The sequence below is a fragment of the Terrapene carolina genome, unplaced genomic scaffold (assembly GCF_002925995.2).
Source record: "Terrapene carolina triunguis isolate 2854851 unplaced genomic scaffold, T_m_triunguis-2.0 Scaffold84, whole genome shotgun sequence".
NCBI classification, from domain to species: domain Eukaryota; kingdom Metazoa; phylum Chordata; order Testudines; family Emydidae; genus Terrapene; species Terrapene triunguis.
The window spans coordinates 19,035,814-19,047,765 of record NW_020664435.1 but is presented as its reverse complement, the minus strand read 5'-3'; the positions used below and the strand labels follow the sequence as shown (position 1 = coordinate 19,047,765).

Below are 11,952 nucleotides of genomic sequence, written 5' to 3'. Positions count from 1 at the left end.
TATGTCCACACTACCTTCCTTCTGTCAAAGGTGCATCTCCTCACCAGGAGCGCTTCCACCGACTGAAGAGGGGCATTGTGGGGGGCTGAGAGCCCGGGCTTCTCACCTCTGGCAGGGAGATCCACACCCAGAGTCTGGTTACCATGCTCCCAGCGGGGAACAGGGAGCCAGGACCTCACGGGGCAGCAGGGCTCCAGTGGGGAGCCTGGGTGGCAGCCCAACTGGGACCCTGGGTGGCAGCCTGACTTGAAGCAGAGACCAGCCGCCCAGCTGGGGGGCCAGGAGCTGACTTTCTTGTCAATTTCATGGCTCCAGAGGAACTATGAAATTGACAAGACTGACAGCCAACAGTTGACATAAGGAGCAGTGTCTACACAGACACTGCCTTGCCCTAACTACAACAACATAAGCCCTATGCCTCTCCTGGAGGTGGAGTTATTGTGTTGGTGTAGTAGGGAACTTACATCAGCGGGAGCAAGGCTGTAGTGTAGACACTAACCTAGTTAGGTCGACATAAGTGGCTTTATAGACCAAGCCTAAAGGACTGATCTTTCAGCAATGGAGTTTCAACATAGATTTCAATGGGAGCTGAGTCAGACCCCTTATAGTTAAATTCCTTGTTCTTAAAATTAAGTTTATAACAAACCAACAAAACAGTAAAATTAACAAATGTTTAACAGGTTTGGGAATTTTTAATAATCTCTTTGAATGCGTGGGACCACTGACTGAATAAACCAAGTGACTTCTCCGAATGTCAATTCACCTTGCAAATTGTAGAGTGCAAATAGACAGTCACCACACTTTTAGAGCTGCTACTCTCTGCTGTACACCAGTGTCAGATTTTTAAAACATGTTTTGACATATGAAGAAAAATATCCAGATGCAAATAATAGGTTTTAAAAATATATTTTTAAAAACCTTCATCTTACCTTAACACCTGCAAGGTGGATCCATTCTTTCACAGCCTTAGAAGTACTGGTAGCTGTGATGTCTTTGAATGTTGAATTCTGGGACACTGCAGTAGAAATGGACCTGGATATGTAACAATGAAAGACATAAGTATTTTGGTCCCAATTGTGCCTCCCTTATTGGGTGTAAGGTAGAATCCACAATAACTAAGAATAATACAGTCCTGACCTATTTTTCAATGAGATTTTGTGAATGCTCCTCTTATTCTTTCTATTTGGGACTTTCAACATACTGTATTATTTTGGGGCTGATTCATTCAAAGAAAAACCCAAACTTTCAAGAATGACTTCTAAGGTCTCTACCCACTTCTATTTTATTTTTTAAATACCACAGTCAATGGTCTCATTCACCGTCATTTACAATAATAATATTGATATTATAGGAAACATACACCACAGAGGGAAGTGCAAGTGCATCATGTGTTATTATTTCAAGGATGATCATTAAGCACCTGTTTGTGCAACCTGTACTCAGTTTGCCTTAGGGCTTGTTTGTCAGCGTGGAGTAATTGATGGGAATAAGCTGTTCTGTGATAGCTATTCCGGAACAGTTCCCTACGTGAACACTGCATTCCAGAATAAAAATCACCTTATTCTGGAATAGTTACTCCATTTTGGATGTGCAGTAATATTCTGGAATAAAAGTGATTTTATTCTATTAAGATTAAAAATTGAATTGACTGTAGTGGAAGTATAGTCTTTTTGTTCATATGTGGTTAACTGTTGTCAAATTAGTTCTTTTTCAGAACATGTATTTTATCAATATTCCGGATTTTAGACTAGAATACAGCTTTACAGACCGTGTCAGTGTCAGCATTATTAACTCCATTCTAAGCAATCTTTACTGAAGTGGCAATCTGCTGTAGGGGTGACATTTCAGATTTTGGGGGGAGCCCAACTTTGAGCAAGGGCCCAGGAGCTACTTAAGCCCCTATAAACTCATGGATCTTTTTGAAGGATAAAATGTAAAAAAATCAGACAGCTAACTAGCGTTAGAGGTGAATCATCTGACAAGCTTAGCAAGAATTCATCCAGCACAGGATAGTAGAAACCGGTTTTTATATATTGTTGACTGCTCTTCAGAACATCATATGCAGACAACTGATCCTGTGTGCAAGAAACAAAGAGCTGTGCCAGCTTGGAGTATATTTTGTTTGTTCTTTGTGGCCTTGCTGGTTTGCAGTGCTGAGGTCAACTTTTGGTACTGCCTGAGGGCAAAGGCAATTTCAGGTTCCTTGGCTATGTGTTCAGCTTCCTCACATAACTCCTTCCATTTGCTTTCAGATGATCTCATTTTGTCAGAAGCAGGAGTATTGCTTGCTACTAATTCCAAGGAACTAGATAAATTCTGGTTTTAATTTTGCAGTTCTTCTGAAGCACTGTTCAAAATTTGAAGATCTATTCCTTTTTGCTGAGGTTCTTAATTTTTCACAAATTATTCAGTCTCTGCAGGAGGTCTTTGGCAGTGCAAATACAGCTGTTATTAGATTTACAAAGAATTTTCTGAAGTGGAAGTCTTGCACCATTTATATCCTAAAACAAAAACATATCACTTTCAACTGACCGACTGTAGTGAGGCGGATTGGCTGCCCACAGACCCGGAGGGGGAGGGGCCCCTCACTGAACCCTGGTGGGCAGAGCCACACCACGCTCAACCCTCCAGCCGGAAGTCAGTGGGCGGGACAGGAAGTACAAAAGTCGGGCCGGAAAACTCAGTTGGGGCCCAGCTGCCGGAGGCGCCAGAGGCTTCCTGCAAGCTCCCGAGCTGGGAGGCTGCCACAGACCCTGAGGAATCTGCGGAGTGGCCAGGGCCATTTAGAGACCCAAACACGGAGGAGCTGCAAGCCCTGACAGAGGCCCTCTTCCCCGACAACATGGACAACCCTCTACAGAGCCAGGTACACCCTGAGGGAGAGTTAAGAAGTGGCCCAAAGGTAGCCGATCCCTGTCTGGCTGCAACACTGTCAGCAAGTAGGGTGACCAGATGTCCCGATTTTATAGGGACAGTCACGATTTTTGGGTCTTTTTCTTATATAGGTTCCTATTACCCCCCACCCTCGTCCCGATTTTTCACATTTGCTGTCTGGTCACCCTATCAGCAAGTGAGTCAGTGTGGTGCGCTCAGGATCCCCGCTGACCCATTGGCAGACCGCTGTGGCACTGCTAGGGCTCTGCTGGGACGCAGGGGAGTGGATGGGCCTGCGTCCCCCCTGCCACCCCAATCCGTGGGTGGCAGTCTCCCCCTCTCTTAGGCAAGAAGCCTGTGCTTGTTGGCCCTCCGCTACAGTTAGGAGGCTCGACTGTTTTGCTGCACAGCCTGAGTGCAGGCCTGAGCCAGAGACTGTTTGCTGCCCTGCCTTCACCAGGGGCTGGGCTCTGTAACTTTGTTTGTCGTTCGGCCCTGATCACAGACCCGTGCTCTCATCTCCCGTCGCCCCGCAGATTCCCCACGCCAGGCGACCTCCCAGGCATTTGTCCTCCAAAGAGAATAACACAGCCAGTAAGTACCCATAAGGATTACCAAGATAGTGAACTTATTTTTACATTTCCTTTGGGTTTCTTAGGTATGTTTGAGTTAAATTTACCACTCTTGTATTTGAACAGTATGAGAGCCTCTGATGAAAGGTGTTCTGTAAATGCCAAGTACTATTATTTTTAGCCTCTTATTCTGCCATTCCCCTATCTAGATTAAATATTAGACATTGACTGAAAGTCAATGCCCGTATACATCCTCACAGAAAATAGAAATCCATTCCATTCTTGCCACTTTTGGCAAGGCAGCAATTTGATTCAGTGACATGATTGTGAGATTCATGATGCACATAAGGACATCTGAAACACGCTTGGATTTTATACTGGGATCCCCCTGGATGAAAGGGACTTAAAGCTAGTGTAACCAGATAACAAGTGTGAAAAATTGGAACACTTTTTTCTCTGGGGTGGGGATATAGGTGCTGTGATGCACGGCTAGAAGTGGTTAAATATCCTGCAAAATAAATAACCCTCAAAATACATGTGGGGAGATAATGTTTGTGTTTTTGTGTGTTTACATATGTATGAGTAGGGTTGACAATGTAATCAACAGTCCCTGTCTATGCTGTATTCTGATAATTCAGAGGTCAAAAGAACATCCTATCATTTAAATGAATTGTAAACATGGGATATCTTGGTATTCATCTCTCTTTGAAATGTACTGTGAATGGAGGAGGAACAAGCAAATGGCCTTATGTTAATTCGTATAGCTAATTACCAGTGATGGACCTCCTTCAAAGTCATCCTAATTACCTTTTGTTCCCTGAGGAACTCCAATTTGTCAAAAGACATGAAATTGTATAAAAGATCTTTGGATCTTGATTCTGTCATTTCAGATCTACTTGGACTTCATCAGGAGAATTTTGAGTCGCAAGACCAAGATCCCAGTTATGCGGGTACGCCCTGAATATGATATTTGGACATCGGACTATAACCTATGAACTATTTCTGAAAGAACTCTTTGCAACTACAAAGCTCACCATCTCTGCTATGAATCTGCACCTCAATGAATTGAATTCATGCCTGTATGTATATTGATCTTTTAACCATACTCTCTCTTTAGTTTTTTAATAAATTTTAGCTTAGTTAATAAGAATTGGCTGTGTTAGGGCCTTGAGGTGCTACCTCCAGACTATAAATGTCATAATAAATGTTGTGTTTTATGTTTCACAATAATGCCCTAGAACTAGGGAAGGTGCGTGTGATAGTGGGGAATGCTGGGATTGTGGAGGTGACCTAGGAAACTTCAGAGTGTTGTGACATCAGTTTCCACCCCAGCTCCTGATTTTTAACAAATATTGGAGCAGAAAGATTTTTTGTTGGTTGTGGTGGTGATTGAGTACTAATTATGTCTCTATTTAAAATGTAGTAGCTTTCACGAACAACTAGAATTGGTACAATGGGCTAAATTTTGCCCTCAGTTACACAACTCTAACCCCACCCGGGTAGCATGGTTGTAACTGAAGGAAGGATTTAGCCACCAAACTCTTAACTCTGTAACAGTTGTCCAACACCAACCAGGTCTGGGTACTGCTGGGAGAGGCACCCAAGATAGGAATTCTATCTTCATGGTATTTGACTACTATATCAGGGGTGGGGGTGGTAAGCCGAAAACGGTATCTATTATATTACCATTGCCACATGCAGATATATTAATGTGAGAGTTGCCACACATTGGGGTATTTTCAGCTCAATCACTTCAGGAAAACAAAGTGTAGCTTGTTTTTTATGAATGCTATAGTGGGTATAGTCCAGCTGTAACCAGTATTTCCTTTAAGCAGATACCACTCTCCAGTCTAGCCAGTTAGGGCTGATGCTAGTTAACTCAACTTGACTGATGCTGCACTGTAGTGATTAGGACCTTCCCATTAGCAGCTGCCTCTTGGAAGGGCAATCAAATACAGTGAAGTTCTGGAACAGCCTCACAATAGGAGTTTCTGGGACAAGCAACTTAATTTTAAGAGAGAGCTGGACAAATTTATGAGTGGGATTGTTTGATGTGGTTGGTTAGGGGAGCTGGCTTCGTAGCCCTGAGCATCCCTTCTGGTTCATGTTTTATGTTCCTAAAATATCATGCTTAAGGGCTTCAGCTGGTCACCTGCAGGGATTTTCTCCAGCCCCGCATTGTATTCTGGTGTTTATCTCCTTCCTCTAAAGCATCAGAGATGGCCATGGCTGGAGATGGGACACTGGATGAGGTGGGCCCTGCTCTCAGGTGTTACTGAGAATTTTCTGATGTGCTTAGCCAGCTGGCTCTTGCTCACATGCTCAGGGTCTAACTGACCACCATATGTGGAGTTGGGAAGGCATCTTCCCCAGGTCAGATTGGCAGTGAGCTGGGGGTGGGAGGGGGTTGCCTTCCTCTGCAGCATGTGGTGCAGTTCTTGTGTTAGAATCATCAGGGTATATCTTATGAACTCAATTCCTTGCCATGCCTGGTGCACCTCCGTGCCTCCTATTCTCTGCCTGTGACAGTTTAAGCTCCTGAGGGATTTAATACTTTGGTCTAATTTCAGTTGTTGGGTTTAATGCCTGGGTGTTGGTGGCCTGTGATATACAGCAGGTCAGACTAGATGATCCGCTTGTCGCTTCTGGCCTCAAAGTCTGACATTTGGGCCTGAAGATTGTCTATTTCTAACCAAAGATGATTTTTAAAATTGAGTGGTTTGATAAAATAGAACACCTAAAAAGGGAAATGGCATTCTTCCTTCCAAAGCGCACACCTTCCTTAAATCATAAACAAAACAGTCTACGGTATTCTACAGTAATGGCCCAAAATACTAAAGAGACACTATTGTAAACTATAGTGTTGTGGAACAGTGTAAAAACAAAACAAAACAAAAGGTTTAAGTTGCCATTTAAGTATCAAAAACAAAGCATCTGTTAAGCTAAGTCTTAGCCTAATATTGCAGAGCCTGTAAAAGCAGGGCTCACATCAAAAGCAAATAAAAACAGCAAAATAGTCAGTGTGACCCAGCCTTAAAATAGCAATAATTAAAAACAAAAATTAAAAAAAAGCAAAACATAACATAAACAAACGGCAAATGTTTTAAATTAATGCATGCCACTAAAATGTATAAATGCTTGTGTAATATTGCTTGTACTTTAAAAAAACTAAGGCAAAGATGCTCTCTGTCAGCTGTGTTCTTCCCTTGCAATTGCATGTCCTAAATAAAGCTGTCTCTAATTTTATTGCTTCCAACCTAAAAGTAAAGTTTGTTTCTTCCACAATATTTGGTGCCGTGTGACTCGGATGGCTACGCCCGGCTGACGCAGTGACCACTACTACGGACCGTTCCCCTTCGAACCCCAGGCGTCAAGAGACCTTTTGAAATCTCTGCTGGGGTGTCGGAGGAGGACTGACCGTGGGGCCGTCTGTCCCTTTGGGCTCACGCCATGCGACCTTTTGTTTATGCAACAAGATCAGACGCAGAACAGTGTTGGGGAATTGGTTGCCCCATGTAAGGTCAGTAATATGCGTATGCGGGACTGGGAAATGTGTTGTTGCCCCAGGGTAAGCCAATGTGTGGCTTAGGTCAGACCTATTGAGTTGAGGGGTTGTGGTAACGCCCTCAAAAAAGCACACAAGTGTGTTCAGTCCGGACAAAGGCGTTGTGATGATGCCCTCAGGTTAAAAAAAGAAAAAGGGAGAGAAAAAAACCCGATGCATCATAGTAAAAATTTCCTATAAATTAAAAAAAGCCAGCCCCCCCCCAAACAAACAAAAAGCTTCCCCCCCAAAACCAACCAAACAAAAAAACCATAGCTAGCAAGCTTAGTCCAAAAATAAAATGCTGGCCCTGTTCAAAGACGCTGCTCACAGCTAAAAATTGGCTAACAAAAAAAAAAAAAAAAAAAAGGGACTTAAATATGCCCAAGCAGCTGTAAAATCTGCAAAACACTGCCAAGCATTAATAAAATGTGTTAGGTTTCTTTTCTCAGAAATAAAAAAAGCGCTACCCAAAAACCCTAGCAGCCCTGCCACTCCTTAAAACCAAAAAATTGGATCTATGTAAAGGTCCACCAACAAAAAACTGCTTTGGCTCCACGCTAAAAAGGCCCTTACCAAGTCCTGCTAACTACCAACACCTCTGTAAAGTGCCAAAAACTAACTGTCTGGACCCATGTTTCTCACTGCAAAAAAAAACCCCTCCTCCTCAAAATAATTCCACTTCTACTATTAATCAGCCTGTCTCTCCTTCTAGTATTTCTTTTCCTCCTAAACAGCAAAAGAGAAAAACAAGGTAATGTGCTAGTAACCTCTCCCTTGTCCACTGACAAACCTAACCTGAATTCAGTATTTGCTACAAAAACCAAAGCACTACAGGGTAATGTGTGGTAACCTCTCCCCTGTATAATGCTAAGCCACAATTGCTTAAAAAAAAAAAAAAATACTCGCTCCGCTAAAATTGCCAAAGTCCAAATATTCCTAACTCCGAAAATTATTATTAACTAACCCTAATAAAAAAAAAATTATACACTGGCAAAAAAAAAAACCTTGTAAAACCCATGCTTAGGAATGTGGTGTTAATTAAATGTTGGGGTTTATTCTACAGGCTGCGCCCTGTGTTTTTAAATAAGTACCTTCAGCATGTATTGCCCTCCCTAATTACATTTTAAATAACAAATACCAAAGGCACCTTGTTGCCACTACTCCCGCCATCTCCTCCATTACACTATTACCCCTGTAATACATCCAAATACAAACAATGCCATATATCTAATAAAACCCAATGGCCAAAGCCTTCACACTTTAGTAATTTATTTAAATATTGTTTACAAAAATTATTTTTAAAGTTCAAAATATCCCATATAAGCAAACAATTAAATAGAAAAAAAAACCTAATTAAAACAAATAAAAATATATAACATCACTACAAATAAGCTTCAAAAATTTAAAATTAAAGTTTTATAATGGGGTTAATAGAATGGCCAAACAAAAAGTGTATAGTATATAAAAAAAGTCCTTATTGTTTTGGTTACCCAATTAATAAATAATCAAACTCATACTCAAAGAGTATGTTCTGCTACTAAAAATTGTACATGTACTAAAATAATCCCAGTAACTAATAATTTCACCTGTACCATATTACAAAATACTCCTTCCTATGCTATTAATGTTAATGCCTCTCAAAAGTACCTAAAAATATTTAAACAATAAATATAATATAATTCTATCCCCCCCAAAATATACTAAAATATCAAATAACAATAATTAATGCCACATTAAAAACTGTAATATTTACCCTGCCCCTATCCAGCTTTCAAATCACTTTCATGTATCTAAATCGCTCAAAGGGGCTGCTATTTGGCTAGCACAGCAAAAAGCCCAGGTCTCCTCTTAAAAAAAAAAAAAAAAAAAAGGCTTAGCTAACCATGTATAAAATGATGCAAATAGTGCAGCAGCAATTTGAAATATTCTTAAGGGCCAACAACATAATAAAAAATTAAAGCAACTAAAAAAAGCCACTGGTCTTATTACTAAAGGACAGCTAACCCAAGTGCAAGCTACAGTTGGTAAATTACATGTTATTTCTGCCCTTAGTTTAATAACCCAAAAGCTGTTAACAAAAATAATATTAAAAATCACGAAGGCAAAAAAAAATTGCAATAAAATCTAGCATGTTCAAAAATTCAAAATTTCCTAAATGACCAACTAATGGCCATTCAAAATAATCTCAAGCATCAAGCGTGGCCCACTGCCCTTACTAGTGCTTCAAAAATGCTATCTAATTTGTGGCCATAAAAACATACTTAAAATTTTTCAAAATAAATGTGCAAATACTCGCAGTGCTCCTTCCTTCCAAGCATATGGGCCGATAGGAGAGGTGTAGGCTCCCACATACCAAATCCTGCCAAGCCCATAAAAAAAAATGCATGTAAAATTAAATAATTCAGCATAATATCTAAAAAATTTCACCATAACCGCAAAAAAATCACATTATTTATTGGCCTGCAAACAAGTCCTACAATCAAACCTTAGGTATCAAATTCTTTTAATTGAACCACTTTAATATCTAACCAATTTCAAAATTTGCGCTTACTCCTACCAAAGGTTCAAAAAATTTCTAACTTGCAGGGTCAAATCCATGTGCTTCAAAATATATACTAAATTAAAAAACACGCTTTTCATACAGCCTATAAAGTGTTTACTTTATGTACTAATTATAATGTAATGTGCTATATAACTAAGACAGTAAAACAACCCCAGCATATTATTACAATAAAAACATTAATGGGTGTATTGCTTTTATTTAGTCTAAAAATATGTTGTTGTTGTTGTAATAAATGTAATAACAAAAATGCCTTTCATGTTCATACTGTGATAGACCCAGAGCAGTTGGGAACAACAGAGTAGCAGAAGGGAGATATACTAGCCACTGGATAAGTAGTTTTCTGTTCCCTGAGTGACCAGAGCAGGGGCTGCTCCAGGCTAATAGACCACCTGACTCCAATTAACCTGCTAAGAGTCAGGTGAGGCAGTTAAGCACCTGACTCTAATTAAGGCCCCTCTGATGCTATAAAAGGGCTCACTCCAGCCCAGCCAGGGGGAGTGGAAGTGTGTGAGAGTACCTGGGAGCAAAAGGAGTGCAAGAAGCTGAGAATGAGTAGGCGTACTGCTGGAGGACTGAGAAGTACAAGCGTTATCAGACATCAGGAGGAAGGTCTGGTGGTGAGGACAAAGAAGGTGTTGGGAGGAGGCCATGAGGAAGTAGCCCAGGGAGTTGTAGGTGTCGTGCAACTGTACCAGGAGGCACTCTAAACAGCTGTAGTCCACAGGGCCCTGGGCTGGAACCTGGAGTAGAGGGTGGGCCCGGGTTCCCCCCAACTCCTGACCAAACACAGGAGGAATTGACCTGGACTATAGCTTCTACCAGAGGGGAAGGTCTCTGGACTGTTTCCTGACCCACAGGGTGAATCTGTGAAGCGAGCAAATTCGCCAATAAGTGCGGGACCCACCAAGGTAGAGGAGGAACTTTGTCACAATACTAATCATGCATTATTGTTATATCCAGTTAACTTATAAGGCTAATTCTAATCCTCCTAAGCTAAAAACAAAAATACAAAGCTTAATGCAATTAAAAATTTAAAAATTTTAGTAATGCTAAAAAAAGCACAAAGGGGGAGTGTAAAAGCAAAAAAAAAGGGGGCGGGGATTAAGTTGCCATTTAAGTATCAAAAACAAAGCAAATATTAAGTTAAGTCTTAGCCTAATATCACAGAATCTTTCCTATTTAATTCTGCTTATATTCTTATATGGCATTCATTGCTATGGTATCTGAGCTCAACCATGAGCACAACTAAACCTATGGCCAGGTCTACTCTTGAAAAGTCTTTGCCAGTAAAGCTATACCAGTATACTAGACCTGCAAAACGCTCCTAGTGCGGATGCAGGAGTTGTTCCTGTTCCCACTGAAATGACAAAAATTCCATTGACTCCATTGGGATTAACACAGTTTGGGGCGTGGGACAATCATGTATTTGTGCTTCTCACCTTTCCCCCCTGCTAATCTACAGACACAGACTTCTGAGCTACAGAAGTCAAGGAGTTGTTAAACTCTTAGGAAGAGTCAATCCCTGTCACAATGTGTCTTGTACAATGCCTAGCATAAAAAAAAGTAATGGTAATGAGAGCGTGGGGCCCTAGAAATAAATATACTTCAGGTGTAGGGTCTTGAGCAATATTGAAGTCCAGCTGGAAAGTAAAAGGTAGTGGTGAGGGGGTGAAGAAAGCAATGGGAAACGTTGCCTTTTCTTTCAAAGGGAATTATATCATTTTACCCTGAACCTTGTGGAGGGGAATGAAGAGGAATCATCACACAGGGCCCAGGCCTGAACACCATAATCAGGCAAAACTACCACTGGTTTCCCTGACTTTCCAAAAACCTTGGGCACTCAGATTCCAGCATGATGAGGATGATATCAGCACCCAGATGGATGGGAAGATAATTATGGGATTTTGTTTTTGCACAGTGGAAAGGGGTGGGGAGCCACAGGGTACTGTAAAGTATGCATAAGTTTTCCCATAGTAACTGATGGACGTCCCTACAAGTGTGGTGAAGAATCTGAGCTTTGGGGTGTTTTTCTGAATCAACTCTCTGAACTTTTTAGGAGACATTTAAAATCGTTTAAGCAGGAAAGAACCACAATTGGAGGCTTTAGTCCTTTTACCCATTTCTGGTCCACACAGCAGCATGTCTTCACCAGAAATGGTTTTCTTGTTTTGGGCGGGGGGTAACTGTGGGGAAGGAGTCCCTGATAGGAGATGTGGAAAGGGGGCCCCAGAGCATTACCTTGAAACCTGATCCTTCGGTACGTGGAGGAAGGGAAACAAGGTAGCTGAAAACTGGGCGGCAGGAAGCAGCCGGCTGTTTATAAGGGGCAGGGTAAGGCGGGCACTGAGGTTTAGGAAGAGCAGCATCTGGGACACACCACACCGGGGAGTCTGCCT

The 11,952-nt window shown here is 41.4% G+C and overlaps 1 protein-coding gene across 1 annotated transcript in view; it reads left to right on the top strand.

Annotated features, from left to right (window-relative positions):
• Positions 1 to 2,842: 2,842 nt before the first annotated feature.
• The window catches only part of LOC112120588 (ATP-dependent translocase ABCB1-like), a 72,868-nt gene continuing 63,758 nt past the window's right edge, over positions 2,843 to 11,952 (top strand). The window contains exons 1-2 of the mRNA XM_026649414.1: positions 2,843 to 2,866; positions 4,337 to 4,396. Coding sequence (XP_026505199.1) covers positions 2,843 to 2,866; positions 4,337 to 4,396 — 84 coding nt within the window. The remainder of the gene's footprint in view (positions 2,867 to 4,336; positions 4,397 to 11,952) is intronic.